Here is a 16,229-nt window from a genome sequence, read left to right on the forward strand (position 1 = left end):
CACACGATTAGCTTTTGTCCCGGTGCTGTTTAAGAAACAAGATTCAAAAGAGTTGCAGGATTTACTTATCGCAAAACCGGACACTAAGCTCGGTTAGTGATTTGCAGTGCTTTCCAACAGCTATAATTCCTTTGTTTCCAATCTACAAAAAGAAAAAAAAACGTAAATAACAGGTTCTTATGTCTATAGATTAGGAGGATACTTTATTTCAAGAGATGAGAGATTATGCCTCGTAGCATCTGCGGATATGGAGTTTCTTGAGGTTGCGACACCCTTTAGCAATGCTGCACATTGCATTATCTCCAATGCCTGAGCAGTCTACTAAGTGAAGTATTTCTAGGGATTTACAGCCTTTTCCAATTTCTTGAAGAGCAGAATTACCAATCCTTTGGCAATACAATAAAGCTAACTCATTGAGGCGCCTACATACAGCCGAAAATAACGGTTTGATCAATGATCCAGCCCATAGTGATTTCAGATGCTGTTAACAAGAACTAAAGAAAATGAGAAAGAAATGTACGAGCAAGATTTTCCAATTGCCTCTAGTCCATGGGTACCAATGTTGTGGCATCCATTAATTTCTACACGCGTAAGCTCTTTGCAACCATTAGCAATAGCTTCTAAACCTTTGCAACTCAGAAAGCTGCAATCACTTAGAGAGAGATTCTTCAACATTTTACACCCTTTACCGATGGCCCGCATGCCCCTGAAATACAAAATAACATCAAGTAAAACATTATACTACACAAGGCCATAGTACAAAGACAAGTGTCCTTCCATGTCCTTCATATGGTCCACCCAACATTGAGCACATCTTCGTTTTACATGTCTTATATGAAAGACAAGAAAACATATAACACAAGCACATAATGAAAGACAAGAGCAAAAAGCCTGAGGTTTTCCTGATCCCCAGACTTCTCTAACAGTTAAATTATGCACCAGAAGTATTGGATTGCACTCATAAAAAAAAAGCCAAAGGTACTTAAAAGGAACATTACTAACTTGTCACTAAAATGCTGAAAGCTATACAAAGCCAATCGCTCCAATGAAGTACACAGGTCTCCCACTGCGCTAAACGCCTTATCCGTCAGAAGAACACATTGAAGACTCAGATCTTTCAAACGGTTACATCCCTGAGCCACTGCTATCAATCCTTTATCATGGATGCATTCAGAATCCAAAAACAAAACCTCAAGTAATTTACAGTGAGAACCAACTGCTTCCATAGATAAATCTGTTATTTTAGCTGAGGCAGCAACACGTATAGACTTCAAGGAATTGGCACGGCCAACAACTAGATCAATAAATCCAACATCAGTTACGCCTTCGCAAAAACGCAGGTTTAGATCTTCGAGTTGCTTACAAAACTTTCCAACAGCTGCTAAGCCTTGATCTCCAACAAAGCAACCCTGAAGACCACATCCTAAGCATATAAGATCATTTTTATTTAACCTAAAACAAATGAGGGGTTAAATTACCTGTAAATCCAGAGATCTAAGTGAAGCACACTTCTCAGCGAGGGAACACATACCAAAACTTGAAACATTAGGGCACCATATCAAGCTCAAGTTTTCTAATCTTGGAAATCCATTGGCAAGAGCAGTCAAGCCTGCATCAGCCAAGCTGCAAGACTCGACGTTCTCAGCAACAGACTGTGTCTTACCATTCAATTTCTTACGCTTACTTGACGAAGAAGGGGACGAACTGTTCCTCCCACGTTTTCTCGTCTGCAAATTAATTGAGGACCAGTTTCTTAAATTGTAAGCATCACAAATTACTCTATGTTTCTCCAGAAATGAGATCAATGTACAGAAACAAAACCAAATTCAAATCCAGATTCAAACCAAATTCAATCTTGAATCGTAGATTCAGAGATCAATTGAACACAACTCAATCCACTAACAATCCTAAAACAAAGGCGGATTCCGATCCCAAATTCGATGAGGGAAAATAAAAACATTACGGGGGAAGGAGAGAGGGAAGGGAGGGTGACGGAGAGACGCTCGTCGACATGGATAGAGGTAATATGGAGGAAACGGCGAGAGAGAGAGAAGAATTCTTCGGGAGAAATGGAAGCACCGATACGAAGCGTGGTGCGGCTAAAGCGCTCGAGGGATAGCCATCGTTTGCAGACGAGAGAGCAAGCGTCGCGGCTGGGTTTCGATTCAAGTCGTCGGAATATCTCGAGGATTAGTTCCTCCGGTAAGGTATTGTTTATCCGATCCTGACCTCTCATGGTTTACAGAGAGAGAGAGAGAGATTGTAGTTTTGGTTGTATGATCTTCTTCGTCTGTGATGGCGGATCCGTGGGTAAGANAAGATCATTTTTATTTAACCTAAAACAAATGAGGGGTTAAATTACCTGTAAATCCAGAGATCTAAGTGAAGCACACTTCTCAGCGAGGGAACACATACCAAAACTTGAAACATTAGGGCACCATATCAAGCTCAAGTTTTCTAATCTTGGAAATCCATTGGCAAGAGCAGTCAAGCCTGCATCAGCCAAGCTGCAAGACTCGACGTTCTCAGCAACAGACTGTGTCTTACCATTCAATTTCTTACGCTTACTTGACGAAGAAGGGGACGAACTGTTCCTCCCACGTTTTCTCGTCTGCAAATTAATTGAGGACCAGTTTCTTAAATTGTAAGCATCACAAATTACTCTATGTTTCTCCAGAAATGAGATCAATGTACAGAAACAAAACCAAATTCAAATCCAGATTCAAACCAAATTCAATCTTGAATCGTAGATTCAGAGATCAATTGAACACAACTCAATCCACTAACAATCCTAAAACAAAGGCGGATTCCGATCCCAAATTCGATGAGGGAAAATAAAAACATTACGGGGGAAGGAGAGAGGGAAGGGAGGGTGACGGAGAGACGCTCGTCGACATGGATAGAGGTAATATGGAGGAAACGGCGAGAGAGAGAGAAGAATTCTTCGGGAGAAATGGAAGCACCGATACGAAGCGTGGTGCGGCTAAAGCGCTCGAGGGATAGCCATCGTTTGCAGACGAGAGAGCAAGCGTCGCGGCTGGGTTTCGATTCAAGTCGTCGGAATATCTCGAGGATTAGTTCCTCCGGTAAGGTATTGTTTATCCGATCCTGACCTCTCATGGTTTACAGAGAGAGAGAGAGAGATTGTAGTTTTGGTTGTATGATCTTCTTCGTCTGTGATGGCGGATCCGTGGGTAAGAGTTTATTTTTCAGAGTTCAATGAGGTCGTAAAAAATGAGAAAGTGCACAGTAAAATCATTTCTAGATATGGTAAAAGTAAATCTTTTTACGTTTAGTATCAAAATTGATAAGACAAGAGCAAGGGATCTAAATTCCGCCAAAATTACCATATTAATTTCATCTTGATTTTGTTTACACAATCGTTTAGACACATAGCGTCATCATATACTAAATTCTCAAAAACAGAAGTAAGATACACACACAAAATGTAAATCACATAAAGGCATTGGGTTCTGCTTTATAGTTATATAACTCAGATCACTGAAAACATCATCTTATGCTTTCCTTTTCAGTTGTCACCTTGCCTCAGCACACGCAATATGGTCAAGAAGAGGTTGAGGATGTCCAAGTAGAGAGCCACTGATGCGAGGATGTATTCGTCATATGTGAAACGCTTGATGAGGTTGTCGGTGTCGTAGACTATGTATCCGCAGAATACCAATGCGCTGATTCCTCCATATACGGCAATAGATGTCGGGCCAAGAGGGAAGAACATCTGCAAAGTTATTAAAACAAACAAAATTTTCAAGGCTCTATATATGTATGTATGTGTGTTTTGGTTTTATTGGTGAGGAGGGAGTATTTTGGGAGACGGACCTGGATGAAGCTTGTCACTACAAGAATGATGAGGCTGGTGAAGAGAATGGGTCCAAGGAAGCTGAAGTCTTTTCCTTTCTTCGCAGCCCAGAAAGTGTATGCGGTTAGAGACCCGACCACAGACAATGTCAATATCAAAGCTTGAAGGACGATTCTTCCTGATAAAATACGTAGACAAACATAGAGATTGTTACTAGACTATTAGTAAAGAAGCGGCTGAAACTGCGACAGAAACACAGATTGATTGAAAACAAACAGATGATATTAAAGGGAAATAGATATTAACCTTCTGTCATAGCACAACTGACACCAACAGTGAAACTCAAAGAGACAGTGAACAGGGCAAGGAGGATCAGGTTAACAGGATGTTTCTGATGGTAAATGTGAAGAGGCCAGATTACTGCAAAATTTATCTCCCAGTAATCAATCACATGAGCAATAAATCATCTCAAAAAGTATAAAATAACACAAATTGCACATGATGCCACCAAGAGAACCTTCCCAGACAAAAACTAATAACTGTTGTGACTATTGAAGCAAGCAAACAAAGCAAACCTCATAGAGGACGATCAAATCATCTCGAAACCATCATATAAATCCTAAAATTAGGCAGCAGAAACTAAGAAATGAATCATACAATCCAAGAATTGCAATTCTATAATCTCAACACCACAAACAAACTACACGAATCCGCCTAACCAAAATCAGAAATCTCAGAACAAACCTTAAGAAAAAATTCTAAATATATAACAAGAATTTTTGAATGAGATCTACTACGTACAGATGAAGGGGACGATGCAAAGGAAGAGAAGAATCCCAGGAGATCCGGTCAAGAGATCGTTAACAGGAGGATTAAGAACAACGACGGCGGAGATAAGCGTGGTGAGGAGAAGCTGAGCAGAGAGAATCCCATAGACTTTACGGATAAAACCCCAACGGAGCTGATTCTCGCCGTAGCTTAGCCCTGGGTAAAGCGTCGCTTCTCCGACTCCCATCTCAAGATCAATATCTTTCCGATCTCGATCTATGCCGGTCATGCTCACGCTCGCGTATCCGTACGGTTTCTCCATGGCTAAGATTTTTGGGGGTAAACGAACGAGTCTCTTCGAAGCAGATCTGGTTAATTTTTTTTTGTGGGGAACAAAAAAAAAGATACGCTTTATATCTTTCTCTGTTGACGAAGGAGACGAGTCATTTGCTTCTAAATCTAGTGAGATGATATACACGTGGCAAAATCTTCGGTTAAGATGTTTTTATAATAACGCGTTGTGTTATTCATAATACCCAATCAACAGCGGTGTTTAGTGTTAAGTCTTTCAATTAAAAGACCAAAACAGAAATTGTATAATAATAATATTACTAATCGTATTGCCTAATCTCAATTATGCTAATCTCACTTAGGAAGTTAAGAATAAATTGATGAAAGTGTGGGTTTTTAAATATACATGCTAGCTACAATCATTTCGTGCATTTTTTTTCACCTACTTAATGGATTTTATATGCAATTTTCGCATGCTATGCTTCATGTGAAATTCGCCTTTTGTTTACTTACAAAAACATATGAAATTATGTAATACTCGTACAAGAACAACAACATGTGAGGTTTTGTGAAAAATTAACTTTACATTCATTACGGTAATGATAATTTTATCCATATTTAAAAGGAAAGATAAAAACAAAAGAGTATATTTTAGAATTATTCACAACTTATCCTAAGACAATAAAAAAAAATTAACAATAATTTCAGGAATCTTGCGTATATATATATAGTAGAGGTTTTCCAAAAGCATCTCACCCCACCATAACAAATTCTTTTATTTCGTTTTAAGGTAACACAATTTAAGAATCAAAGCTATAAGGTAGAACACGCATGTATGTTTAATGTTTTGATAACGTTTTTTTTTTCTTTTTTGATGAAAAGGTGTATGTTTGATATTACCACCATGAGAATCACGAAGACTGGAGCACCCTTTGTTACCAATTATGCCGGGAAACACGCCGTCCTCCTAATCATCACGTTACTTCTATTCAAGTGTACCACTGTGGTTTCCGGAGGCGGCGCTCACGTTGGAAGTGGAGGCCATGCTCATTTAGGAGGCGCTCTCAGTGTAGGAGGAGGCCATGCTAGTGTGGGAGGTGGTCATGTTAGTGCAGGAGGAGGAGGCCATGTTAGTGCAGGAGGAGGAGGCCATGCTAGTGTAGGAGGTGGTCATGCTATTGAAGGAGGAGGAGGCCATGCTAGTGTAGGGGGTGGTCATGCTACTGAAGAGGGAGGCCATGCTGTTGGAGGCGGTGGCGGTCATGGAGAAGAAGAAGGTGGACATGGGATCGGAAGAGGCGTCGGTATGGTTCATCGACCAGCGAAGAGGAACGGAGGCTCTGCACTAGTGACTCCCTTTGCCGATAGATTTGCAACTGCTTTCTTGATCATCGTTTTTTTTCTTTAACTAGATTCGAGCTCAATTATATTTTCTTTGGTATATTGAAATTTCAGGATTTGATTTTGGGTCAAAGAGTTTGGTGGGTTAAGTTTGTTTTTTTACTGTTTAGTCATTCAGTTTCAACTTTCAAGAAAAATATGTTTTGAGTCTTTGTGTTGTTTAGCCACACAGATGCACACTTTGGTAAAGGAAAGGGTTTTCTTTGTTTGAGGTTCAAGATTACATTCTTGCACATTTAGGTTTTTATAATCTCCACCCACAAATCAATCCAAACAAAAAAGCATACATAACGCCTCTGATGTTTGAGGATTAAGCCAGTTCTTGTGGCTTCCCCACGCTCTCACCCAACCTGTCCATGTTATAATCCTCACTTAATGTGAGACATGTACTCAAGTATCAACGTAGATGCACACAAACAAAAACAAATCGAGACTTAAATGAACTCACAAATTAAACTCTAAAGAAGACAAAAAGGGAGGAGGAGGTTTGGGTGGTGAGGAGGGTCGCATGTGTAGAGAAGAAGAAGGATGGTTTGGCCTGGGAAGAGGTACGGTGACGAGGAACGGAGACACACTACTCTTAACACACTAATAAGTTTGTCACTGATACTAATAAAGTAATAAGAGCTTAAAGTTGTCATTAATACTAATAAGAAATATGAATTTATAATATTGGCAAATTAAAGTAATAAGTTGTTTGATCATAAGTTTCAAGAAGATTTGATTTGTATCTAAAACACATGACGGACATTTGATAAAACATAGATTACACATTCGCACATTTTTGAATTTTATCATTATAATCTCTTATCTTTACCTTCAAAACTATTCCATACCCGACAACATACATAACGCTGATCAATGATAAAAATTGAACAAAGATCACTTTCGTGAAGCATTTTTTAGGATCCCGGATGTGACTGACGAGGAAGGAGAGAAAGCTTTGCGGATATTGAAGACATTCCAAGCAGTCCCGGCTGCGTGTCCCACCGTGCCTAGCACATCTCTCGTGGCATCCCCTGCGCTCTCACCCAACCTGTCCATGTTATAAACATCATTTATATGAGACATTCATACTAAATGTAAAACGTAGGTGCACATAAACGCAAACAAACCATCGAGACTAAATGAACTCACAACTTTAAGTGAACTCACAACTTTAACTCTATATCTTTTTGTTAGTTATAAACGTAGACGCAAATTGAAGACTTTGAAACTGAAACTTACCTCTCGCTAACCATTTTGGTAGTAGCCTTGGACGTAGCAGAAAGAGTTTGTCTCTCTGCAGCTTCAGCAGCGTCTAGTAGTTTATCTAATTTTCAAAAATCAAATCAAACTATTTTTAGTATTATCATTATAAAGACCATAAAGTGTCACTGAGAAACCAATACCAATTAGTCTAACTTACTAAGAGCATCAAGTGAAGCCAAAAGAACCTCCCCTGGTACCATTGAGAAAAAAGCTTTCCCTGGCTTAGACTTTACAACTGGACCCATCACCGAGCCACTCACCACTCCCACACCATTCAACATCGTCTTGCTCAATTTCTCGGTCGCTCTCGACAACCTCCTCACTCTATATATGTATTACCACCACAAAGAGATAAGATACAAAGAACTAGAAATATACCCAATTTAAAACCGTACCAAAGCGATTAATACCATAACAATATGGTAACTATTTTTCTAAAACTATGATTGGAAGTGAAATTTAAATTGAAACACCCTTAAAAAATAATCATTCTTAAGTGAATTATATCATACCGATGAAGATTCTTATTGATTTGATTCTTGTTTGTGGTTGCTTGTCTTTGTGACGACTTACCACTCTTCTTCTCAGCCTTTGTAATCATAACCTCACCTCCTTTATGAACCTGTTCTCACATAAAAAAAAACAAAACCCAAGATTCAGAATTTGAAATTAACATTTTTTTGGTTTAATGATTAATAACTACAAACCTGATTAGTGTAAGCATTACTGCATTTAAACATCCCTTTAATGATTTGCCCTGTACCTCCTGCTATAGCTTTAGACACAACATTATTATAATCTTCAACCTTAGGCGCAAACTCTTTCCAATCAATTCCATTCTTAACACCCGAAGAAGAAGACGAAGACGAAGACGAAGAGAAACACGAGTTCTCTCTCAAGTAATCGTCTAACAACTCGACACTGTTCAAGAAAACGACGTCGTTTTCATCTATGGGGAAGAAGGTGACCCCGTAGCTAAGTGGCTCTCCGTCTTTAACCGGCAACGTGAAGAGGTAGTCACGTGAATCGAGTTTCACCACTGGCTCGTCTTTAATCACAGGCCATTGTAAGTCATTTCCAATCCTCACGACCATAGCTAAAGCCACGCCGTTGTCAAAAACTTGAACAAGCTCGAAGTCTCCGGCGGCGAGCTCCACCGCTTCGGATCCGTCGATGAGATGAGCTCTGCATCCATCAATCTTTAGTAACACTTCATCACTCACTGTTCTGTTCGATGAGTACATGGCGTCTTCTTGTTCTTGTCCATTATACGAAGATGGTTTTGCTCCATTTCTTGAAGTCTTTGATCTAAAAAAACTCATTTTTTACCTATCTTGAAGTTTCTTGATACAGTCTCAAGATTGAATTGTGTGTTTTTTCTTCTTCTGAATTTTATAAAAAGAATCTTATCGATTAAGTAAAAAACAAAAAGAGTTATGTATTAGACAGTGTGTTTTGCTTTCGGTGTTAATCGAGGTACACTACTTTTTTCTAGGACCCAACCATGTTCACATTTGTCTTACTTATAAATAATAATATTGTTGCTGACATGTAATATGCAGCGCCAAAACCAAAAAAAGAAATAAAATACATTAAGTGAATAATGACATCCTGTTTATATGATCCGAAGTAAACTCATCAATTAAACTTTCTATATCTAATTTATCCAAAAAATCATTCTCGATTGCAATCAAAGCTGGTCCATTCAATCTCTTTTGCAACATGGATGTCCTCAAAGATGACTTCAATAGCTTGAGTTTAGAAAAACTCCTTTCTACAGAAGCAACAGTAACTAGAACGGTTAGTAGAATCCTATATGCAATTGTAGTATATGGAAAACTATCAAATGGTATAATATAATTCAATACATCATTTGCTCCCATATTTTCATTTGGCAAAAACTCCTTAAGAAATTTTAGCTCAAGAAAAAGTTCATCTCCATTAATGTCTAGTAAATCACCACTTTTCAAACTATTTTCTAAAAAACTACAATGAGACTTCAGATTCATATCATCACACAATTTCAATCTAGTAGAATCAAACAAAAAACCAAATATATTTTCATATGACTGATATTGCTTAAACCTCTTATCAAATGAACTAATAGCATGATCTATGATATACAAAAAATACTCAATTCTAAATGTTTCTTCTACAGATAATATTGTCTCATTACCAATAAATTTATCATATTGTCTTTTTCTACGGTTAACTTTTCTTTGAATAAATATAGGTTCAATACTAACTTCATTAGCAATTTCCTTAGCTTTTGTCATAGCATCAACAAATCCACTTTCTCTATATTTTTTAAAATAAGAAATTAATTCACTTACCTCTTTCATTGCAACATCAATTTGCATATCTTTTGCTTGTAACTTTTTACTAACAATATTCACCACATGCAATATGTCAAACCAAATGATAGTTGATAACAAAAATTCAAAACTACTAAGCTCATTCATTGCTAAAGATTTAGATTCACTTTGAATCATTGGGTCATTATCACTTTCTGCCACTTCAAGTAAAGCTTCTCTTACATCTACAATTTGAAATCTTATTGCTTTAATACTTTCAACAGGACTTTCCCATCGTGTTGTTGATAATTGCTTAAGCGTTAACCCTTTCACATTCTTTTTCAAAATATCCCACCTCTTTACTGAATTAGCAAACAAAGAATATAAGCGTTGCACTACTCCAAAAAAATCTTTTACCTTCACAGAATTATTTCCAATATTACACAAAACCAAATTAAGACTATGACAAGCACAGGGCCGGTCCAATAATATTGGCGGCCCAAAGCAAGAAAAAATGTGGCATTTTCTTACATTTCAAAAAAAAAATAAAAACTAAAATCCTTTCAAAAAAATAAAGGAAAACATACAATAACTATATATAAATAACAAAAATATAAAAAATAAATGTAATAACTCAAAAAAGGAAAACAAAAAAAGTTGATGTGACCCATATTTATAGTATACTTATGATGTGGACTTTAAATATTTTGGTTTAAAGCCCATTAGATAAACAAAAATGTGGCCTTAAAATCACCAAAAAAATGTGGCCCTAAGCCTTGGTTTAGCCCGCCTATCCTATGGGCCGAGCCTGGACAAGTACATGGTGTATAAAAAGCTCTAGGATTTATATCCAAAAGCCTTTTTTGTACACCTTGTTTGCTTCCTTTCATATTAGATCCATTATCATACCCTTGACCTCTTACATTATCTATATCTAGACCTAAAGATTGTAATACATCTTTTAACACTTCAAAAAGTCCATGTCCAGTAGTGTCATCTACTTTAAAAAATCCAACAAAATACTCTTCTACTTTAAAAGAATTGGAGGAAAAATGTACGCACCTTAGAATTATTGACATTTGCTCTTGATGGCTAGCATCGGGAGTGCAATCCAAAATTATAGAAAATTTTTTTGCTTCTTTCACTCTCATAATAATTTTTGTTTTAATTCTTGAAGCAATCAAAACAATCAATTCATTTTGAATACTATGACTAAGGTAATGATTACGAATAGTTCCACTAGTAATTCGGAAAACATGCTCTTTCATCACAGAATCAAATTTTGCTAACATCTCTACTAATCCTAAAAAATTGCCATTACTATGTTGATATAATTTATCATTTGATCCATAAATGCCAAATTATACTTTGCAAGATATTTTACAATTTCAATAATTCTAACTTATACATTTTTCCAATATTCTTTTTCTTTCTTAAACTGTTCTAGAGAAACTTTGTCAATTGTCTCATTTTTTTCAAGTCTACACCGTAATTCAACCCAAGATGTCATATTAAGTATATGTTCTTTACTTTTTTCATGCTCATATAATCTAACAAATATATGAGTCCAATCCGAAAAACCTTCCTTTGCTAATAGACTTTTCCAATTACCTTTCTTAAAAACCTTGCAACAAAAGCAAAAAAGTTTATCTAATTCTTTTGAATAGACTAGCCACTTTCTATCACTTTTTCTCCATTTGATAATATTTTAGTGTAGCAAGATGAAACAAATCTTCTATGAACCTTGTTTTTAGGACCTTGGACAATAGATAAATCTCTTTTTGGTCCACTAATTGCTAAAGTTGAAATCATTTTTGAATCAAGCATATCCCAATTTCCTGGATCATAGATATCAAAAGCACTAAAAACACCAACATCATCGACTTTTTCAAGCACTTCATGAACATCATCTACTACTTCTATATTATCTATATTATTGTTATCCTCATGAACATTTGAACAATCAATATCACATATTACTAATATGTGTTGTGTCACTTGTTTATAAAACTTCATGAAGTTAATGTAAAAGTACAAGTTAAAACGGATGAAACATGAAGTTAATGTAAAAACAAGTTTCAAGTCTAAATGAACACTTCACAGTTTCAGCTAATCTTTATCATATATATGTACATGCACATTTTGTCTTTTAGAGCGTCAAAGAGAAGCCAAAAAGCAAAGAATGAAGACTTCCGTGAGTATTATCATCTTCTTTGTAGCTTTTCTCTCGATTACTACAATCTCATTAGCCAGGAACAGCCCTCTGGAAGATTGTATAAGAAGAAATATAGCACAATTGCTCCCTCTTTCCCCTTTGAATAAGCCCAAAACTTCTCCTTCCGAGGCTATAGAAGACAATTTATGTAGAGATGAAGGACGCATCATTGTGGACAACGTTAAATTGAATGGAATGTTCCCACAATACAACCCAAACGCGAAACCAAGCCCTTTCCGTCGGTGGTTTGTACAATTGATAAACTCGGGACTAAACTGAAGCTAATATAATAACTTTAGTTGTAAACAGTGTCGTCCAGTAATATCGGAGGCCTATAAATTACCAAATTATTTTTTGGGGTTTTATATAAAAGTAAAAAGTACTATTTTTTTTGTCAATTATGAACTCATCATAATTTTAAAAAAAATTGAAGACCTTTTTGCTCATTATAGAGTTTATTTTGGCTAGGTATGAGATTTTTTCCTAATTTTGTGTACTGTTTTACTATTTTTTGACCATTTTCATTAATTTGGATGCCTGGTTGTAAAAGCGACGTAACAGCTGACACCAAAATATCTGGCATCACTTAGATAACTAACGTTTGAATTATAACGTCACTTTTCTTAAACTCAACATCGGTTTAAATTGACGTTAAAAACTCTCATTAAAGTATACAAATCCATAATTTTTTTAATTGGTTTATTAAATCTAATTAGAATTGCAATGTACTACCCAAAAAAAAACACAAAATCCTGGTTTAGAAGTAATAAATCAAACATTTCTGTATTGTTTTAGTAATCGGGTTTTCAAACATATTATTATTGTAATAAGACTACTTTTTAGTAATATTCTAGGTAATTTTTTTTTTTCATGTCTATTTTGAGTTTGTTTTATTTGTATAGTTTATTTTAATTGATCATTTTATCTTTTTTCAAATTATGAACAATTTTCTTTGTGTTATTTCTAGGTCTTGAATATTTTAATGGGTCGTATGTGACTTACCTATTTCATAAATCAGGTGAAAAGATAATTACTTCAACAGCAACAACTTTTTTTTTTTGAATATAATGTTAAATTAAATTCAAGAAAAATAAACGTTTTTACAATGCAGGTACATGATCGTGTGTGTACAAATCTGTTTCTAAAATGTGATTGCTAAGTTTAATGGACTCGTGCAGCAAACCATTTAACAGGAACAACTGAAACATACTACATTGAAGTTAATGTAAAACAAGAAAAGTACAAGTTAAAACGGATGAAACATGAAGTTAATGTGAAACATGAAGTTAACGTAAAACAAGTTTCAAGTCTTAATTAACAATTTACAGTTTCAGCCTCTCAGCTAATCTCTATCATATATATTTAATGCTCATTTTTCTCTTAGAACATCAAAGCGAAGCCAAAAAAGCATATAATGAAGACTTCCATGAGCATCATCATCATTTTTTTTGTAACTTTCCTCTCGATTATAACAATCTCATTAGCCAAGCAGAGCCCTCTAGAAGATTGCATAAGAAGAAATATAGCACGATCACTCCCTCCTTCCCCTATGAATAATCCCAAAACTTCTCCATCCGACCCTATGGAAGACAATATCTGTAGAGATGAAGGACGCATCATTGTGTACTACGTGAAAGTGAATGGAAAGTTCCGACAATACTACGTCAAGGCATTGTGCAATGTATTCGAAGATGACGAGGGGAAGGTGAAGCAATACGTTCTTGAGAAATGGTTAAACCATTCAAAGAAGCTCATCGATAGCTTATCTTGTGCTTCTCTATAAATAATAAAATGTTCTCTTTTATTTTCTAATGATTTTGTTGGATCGGATTAATTAAATTTTAACGAATCAAACTTTGTTTCCAAAACCAATCAAATCACGCGCTATGTTACAAATTATTTTTTTCATTCAATTAAAAGTCTACAAAATCACAAAACATTTATAAAAATGGAATGATACATCAATAAATAAATTTGTAAAAATAAAATATGTTCGGATTATTTTGATGTCTACACTCCAAGGATTATTTTGATGTCTACACTCCAAAAAAATAAAACATTTGAAGATTAATTGACATAACAGCCACAAATGAATCTCCACTTACGTAGCTTTCACAACAGATTTAATTGAACCGGAATCACCGGTAATCGAATCGTACCGGAGAAATAAATCGGCAACGATCAAGCTGGCCGTGAGAGTGACCATGTCCTTAGCTGCACACTGTTTATTCGCGGCGCTAGGCGTACCGGTTTGTGGACCGTTAGACCAGTAAAGATAATCAAGCAACTCAGACCCGGTCTGACCAATATACCGGTCCGGTTTAAATTCATCCGGTTCGTCAAAAACATTACCGTCTCTCATCACCATTGGCTGATAGCCACAGAGAAGCTCACCTTTCTTAACCTCAAAAACCGAATCGTGTGAGCTTATCTGAAAATCTTTCCTCGCACGTGCGAACTGCAACGGAACCGGAGGACTAAAACGCAGCGTCTCGTAGACCACGGATTTAACCAGCTCCATTTCGTTAACCGTCTTGTAATCAAGATCCGACCCGGATCCGCAAACTCTCCTGACTTCGGATCTAATCCTCTCCTGTAAACCGGAGTCGCCGGTGATCCTCCCGATCAAAGAAGGTAAAAAGACAGAAAAGCCCCCGTAAGCGTTAAACCCCATCACGAATAAAAGATTATGAATAGCCTCCTCTCGGGTCAACCCGAAGTCTTCTTGACCGCACCGGATACAATCTCCGGCGTTCTCGTCGATGAAATCATAGAGTTTCTTGTAGTTTCCGGCGACTATTTGAGAAGGGTAAGCCCAAGTATGGAGAAGAATCTCCTCGAGCGGCTGAGGAAGAACGCCGAGTTTAGTAGTGGGGATGACTTGCAACGCAAGCCAAGTGTTGAGTGTTTTCCAACCGCTCTCAGCTATGTCCGGCGAAACGGAAACGTCGACGCCGGCGAGGGAGGCGCAGAGGAAACCGAAGATGCAACGTTGAAGTGGAAAGACATATGAAGCGGCGCCGTTTTTGGATATCTCTGATTCGATTGTTCCCCAGAAAATGTTTAGGTTTGAACGAAGCTCTCGTAACCATACCTTTGAGCTTCGTTTTAGTGTTTCCATCGCGAAATTTTTTAACTGAGTTTAAAAAATACATGTAAAACGTTAAAACCATTAACATATAAAATACATGTAAAAACGAGAAAATATTTTATATATGTATATTAAATTGTTCACNTAAATTGAATGGAATGTTCCCACAATACAACCCAAACGCGAAACCAAGCCCTTTCCGTCGGTGGTTTGTACAATTGATAAACTCGGGACTAAACTGAAGCTAATATAATAACTTTAGTTGTAAACAGTGTCGTCCAGTAATATCGGAGGCCTATAAATTACCAAATTATTTTTTGGGGTTTTATATAAAAGTAAAAAGTACTATTTTTTTTGTCAATTATGAACTCATCATAATTTTAAAAAAAATTGAAGACCTTTTTGCTCATTATAGAGTTTATTTTGGCTAGGTATGAGATTTTTTCCTAATTTTGTGTACTGTTTTACTATTTTTTGACCATTTTCATTAATTTGGATGCCTGGTTGTAAAAGCGACGTAACAGCTGACACCAAAATATCTGGCATCACTTAGATAACTAACGTTTGAATTATAACGTCACTTTTCTTAAACTCAACATCGGTTTAAATTGACGTTAAAAACTCTCATTAAAGTATACAAATCCATAATTTTTTTAATTGGTTTATTAAATCTAATTAGAATTGCAATGTACTACCCAAAAAAAAACACAAAATCCTGGTTTAGAAGTAATAAATCAAACATTTCTGTATTGTTTTAGTAATCGGGTTTTCAAACATATTATTATTGTAATAAGACTACTTTTTAGTAATATTCTAGGTAATTTTTTTTTTTCATGTCTATTTTGAGTTTGTTTTATTTGTATAGTTTATTTTAATTGATCATTTTATCTTTTTTCAAATTATGAACAATTTTCTTTGTGTTATTTCTAGGTCTTGAATATTTTAATGGGTCGTATGTGACTTACCTATTTCATAAATCAGGTGAAAAGATAATTACTTCAACAGCAACAACTTTTTTTTTTTGAATATAATGTTAAATTAAATTCAAGAAAAATAAACGTTTTTACAATGCAGGTACATGATCGTGTGTGTACAAATCTG

At 36.0% G+C, this 16,229-nt stretch overlaps 5 protein-coding genes across 7 annotated transcripts in view; 1 reads left to right on the top strand and 4 right to left on the bottom strand.

The window, feature by feature from the left end:
- Nucleotides 1–3,198, bottom strand: part of LOC104718857 (F-box/LRR-repeat protein 4-like) — a 4,409-nt gene extending 1,211 nt beyond the window's left edge. Inside the window, exons 1-6 of one of the 3 annotated variants that reach the window (XM_010436674.1) lie at nucleotides 1,964–2,303; nucleotides 1,479–1,727; nucleotides 1,003–1,409; nucleotides 521–706; nucleotides 230–422; nucleotides 66–142 (exon numbers count right to left, since the gene is read on the bottom strand). In XM_010436674.1, coding sequence (XP_010434976.1) covers nucleotides 66–142; nucleotides 230–422; nucleotides 521–706; nucleotides 1,003–1,409; nucleotides 1,479–1,727; nucleotides 1,964–2,236 — 1,385 coding nt within the window. In that variant the 5' untranslated portion in view covers nucleotides 2,237–2,303. Of the gene's footprint in view, nucleotides 1–65; nucleotides 143–229; nucleotides 423–520; nucleotides 707–1,002; nucleotides 1,410–1,478; nucleotides 1,728–1,963; nucleotides 2,304–2,362; nucleotides 2,612–2,847 lie in introns of those variants that run through there. The other 2 variants (XM_010436675.2, XM_010436673.1) reach the window with 2 other exon arrangements.
- LOC104718859 (BI1-like protein) lies at nucleotides 3,324–4,991 on the bottom strand. The gene is made up of 4 exons (XM_010436677.1): nucleotides 4,619–4,991; nucleotides 4,124–4,237; nucleotides 3,838–3,995; nucleotides 3,324–3,736 (listed from the first exon to the last, which is right to left on the bottom strand). Exons 1-4 carry the CDS (start codon nucleotides 4,905–4,907, stop codon nucleotides 3,530–3,532), a joined length of 768 nt encoding a protein of 255 aa, XP_010434979.1. The 5' UTR covers nucleotides 4,908–4,991; the 3' UTR covers nucleotides 3,324–3,529.
- Nucleotides 5,640–6,466, top strand: LOC104718860 (glycine-rich cell wall structural protein-like). Its single transcript, XM_010436678.1, has 2 exons — nucleotides 5,640–5,666; nucleotides 5,759–6,466. The coding sequence occupies exon 2, from the start codon at nucleotides 5,763–5,765 to the stop codon at nucleotides 6,282–6,284; it is 522 nt and encodes a 173-aa protein (XP_010434980.1). The 5' UTR covers nucleotides 5,640–5,666; nucleotides 5,759–5,762; the 3' UTR covers nucleotides 6,285–6,466.
- Nucleotides 6,982–8,977, bottom strand: LOC104718861 (senescence/dehydration-associated protein At4g35985, chloroplastic-like). Its single transcript, XM_010436679.2, has 5 exons — nucleotides 8,236–8,977; nucleotides 8,041–8,150; nucleotides 7,686–7,852; nucleotides 7,505–7,589; nucleotides 6,982–7,313 (listed from the first exon to the last, which is right to left on the bottom strand). Exons 1-5 carry the CDS (start codon nucleotides 8,848–8,850, stop codon nucleotides 7,160–7,162), a joined length of 1,131 nt encoding a protein of 376 aa, XP_010434981.1. The 5' UTR covers nucleotides 8,851–8,977; the 3' UTR covers nucleotides 6,982–7,159.
- LOC104718862 (probable inactive linolenate hydroperoxide lyase) lies at nucleotides 13,956–15,213 on the bottom strand. Its single transcript, XM_010436680.2, has one exon. It carries the CDS (start codon nucleotides 15,156–15,158, stop codon nucleotides 14,139–14,141), a length of 1,020 nt encoding a protein of 339 aa, XP_010434982.1. The 5' UTR covers nucleotides 15,159–15,213; the 3' UTR covers nucleotides 13,956–14,138.

The sequence above is a fragment of the Camelina sativa genome, chromosome 10 (assembly GCF_000633955.1).
Source record: "Camelina sativa cultivar DH55 chromosome 10, Cs, whole genome shotgun sequence".
Taxonomy (NCBI): Eukaryota; Viridiplantae; Streptophyta; class Magnoliopsida; order Brassicales; family Brassicaceae; genus Camelina; species Camelina sativa.

Bases quoted from the DNA above. Each gene is read 5' to 3' on its own strand.
- LOC104718859 (XM_010436677.1), bottom strand. From the start codon at position 4,907: ATGGAGAAACCGTACGGATACGCGAGCGTGAGCATGACCGGCATAGAT. The intron at 4,238-4,618 runs GTACGTAGTAGA...TAAATTTTGCAG, and splicing joins TTGCATCGTCCCCTTCATCT to TAATCTGGCCTCTTCACATT. The intron at 3,996-4,123 runs GTTAATATCTAT...GTATTTTATCAG, and splicing joins CAGTTGTGCTATGACAGAAG to GAAGAATCGTCCTTCAAGCT.
- LOC104718860 (XM_010436678.1), top strand. From the start codon at position 5,763: ATGTTTGATATTACCACCATGAGAATCACGAAGACTGGAGCACCCTTT.
- LOC104718861 (XM_010436679.2), bottom strand. From the start codon at position 8,850: ATGAGTTTTTTTAGATCAAAGACTTCAAGAAATGGAGCAAAACCATCT. The intron at 8,151-8,235 runs GTTTGTAGTTAT...ATGTGAGAACAG, and splicing joins GTAATGCTTACACTAATCAG to GTTCATAAAGGAGGTGAGGT. The intron at 7,314-7,504 runs GTAAGTTTCAGT...TAACATGGACAG, and splicing joins ACCAAAATGGTTAGCGAGAG to GTTGGGTGAGAGCGCAGGGG.
- LOC104718862 (XM_010436680.2), bottom strand. From the start codon at position 15,158: ATGGAAACACTAAAACGAAGCTCAAAGGTATGGTTACGAGAGCTTCGT.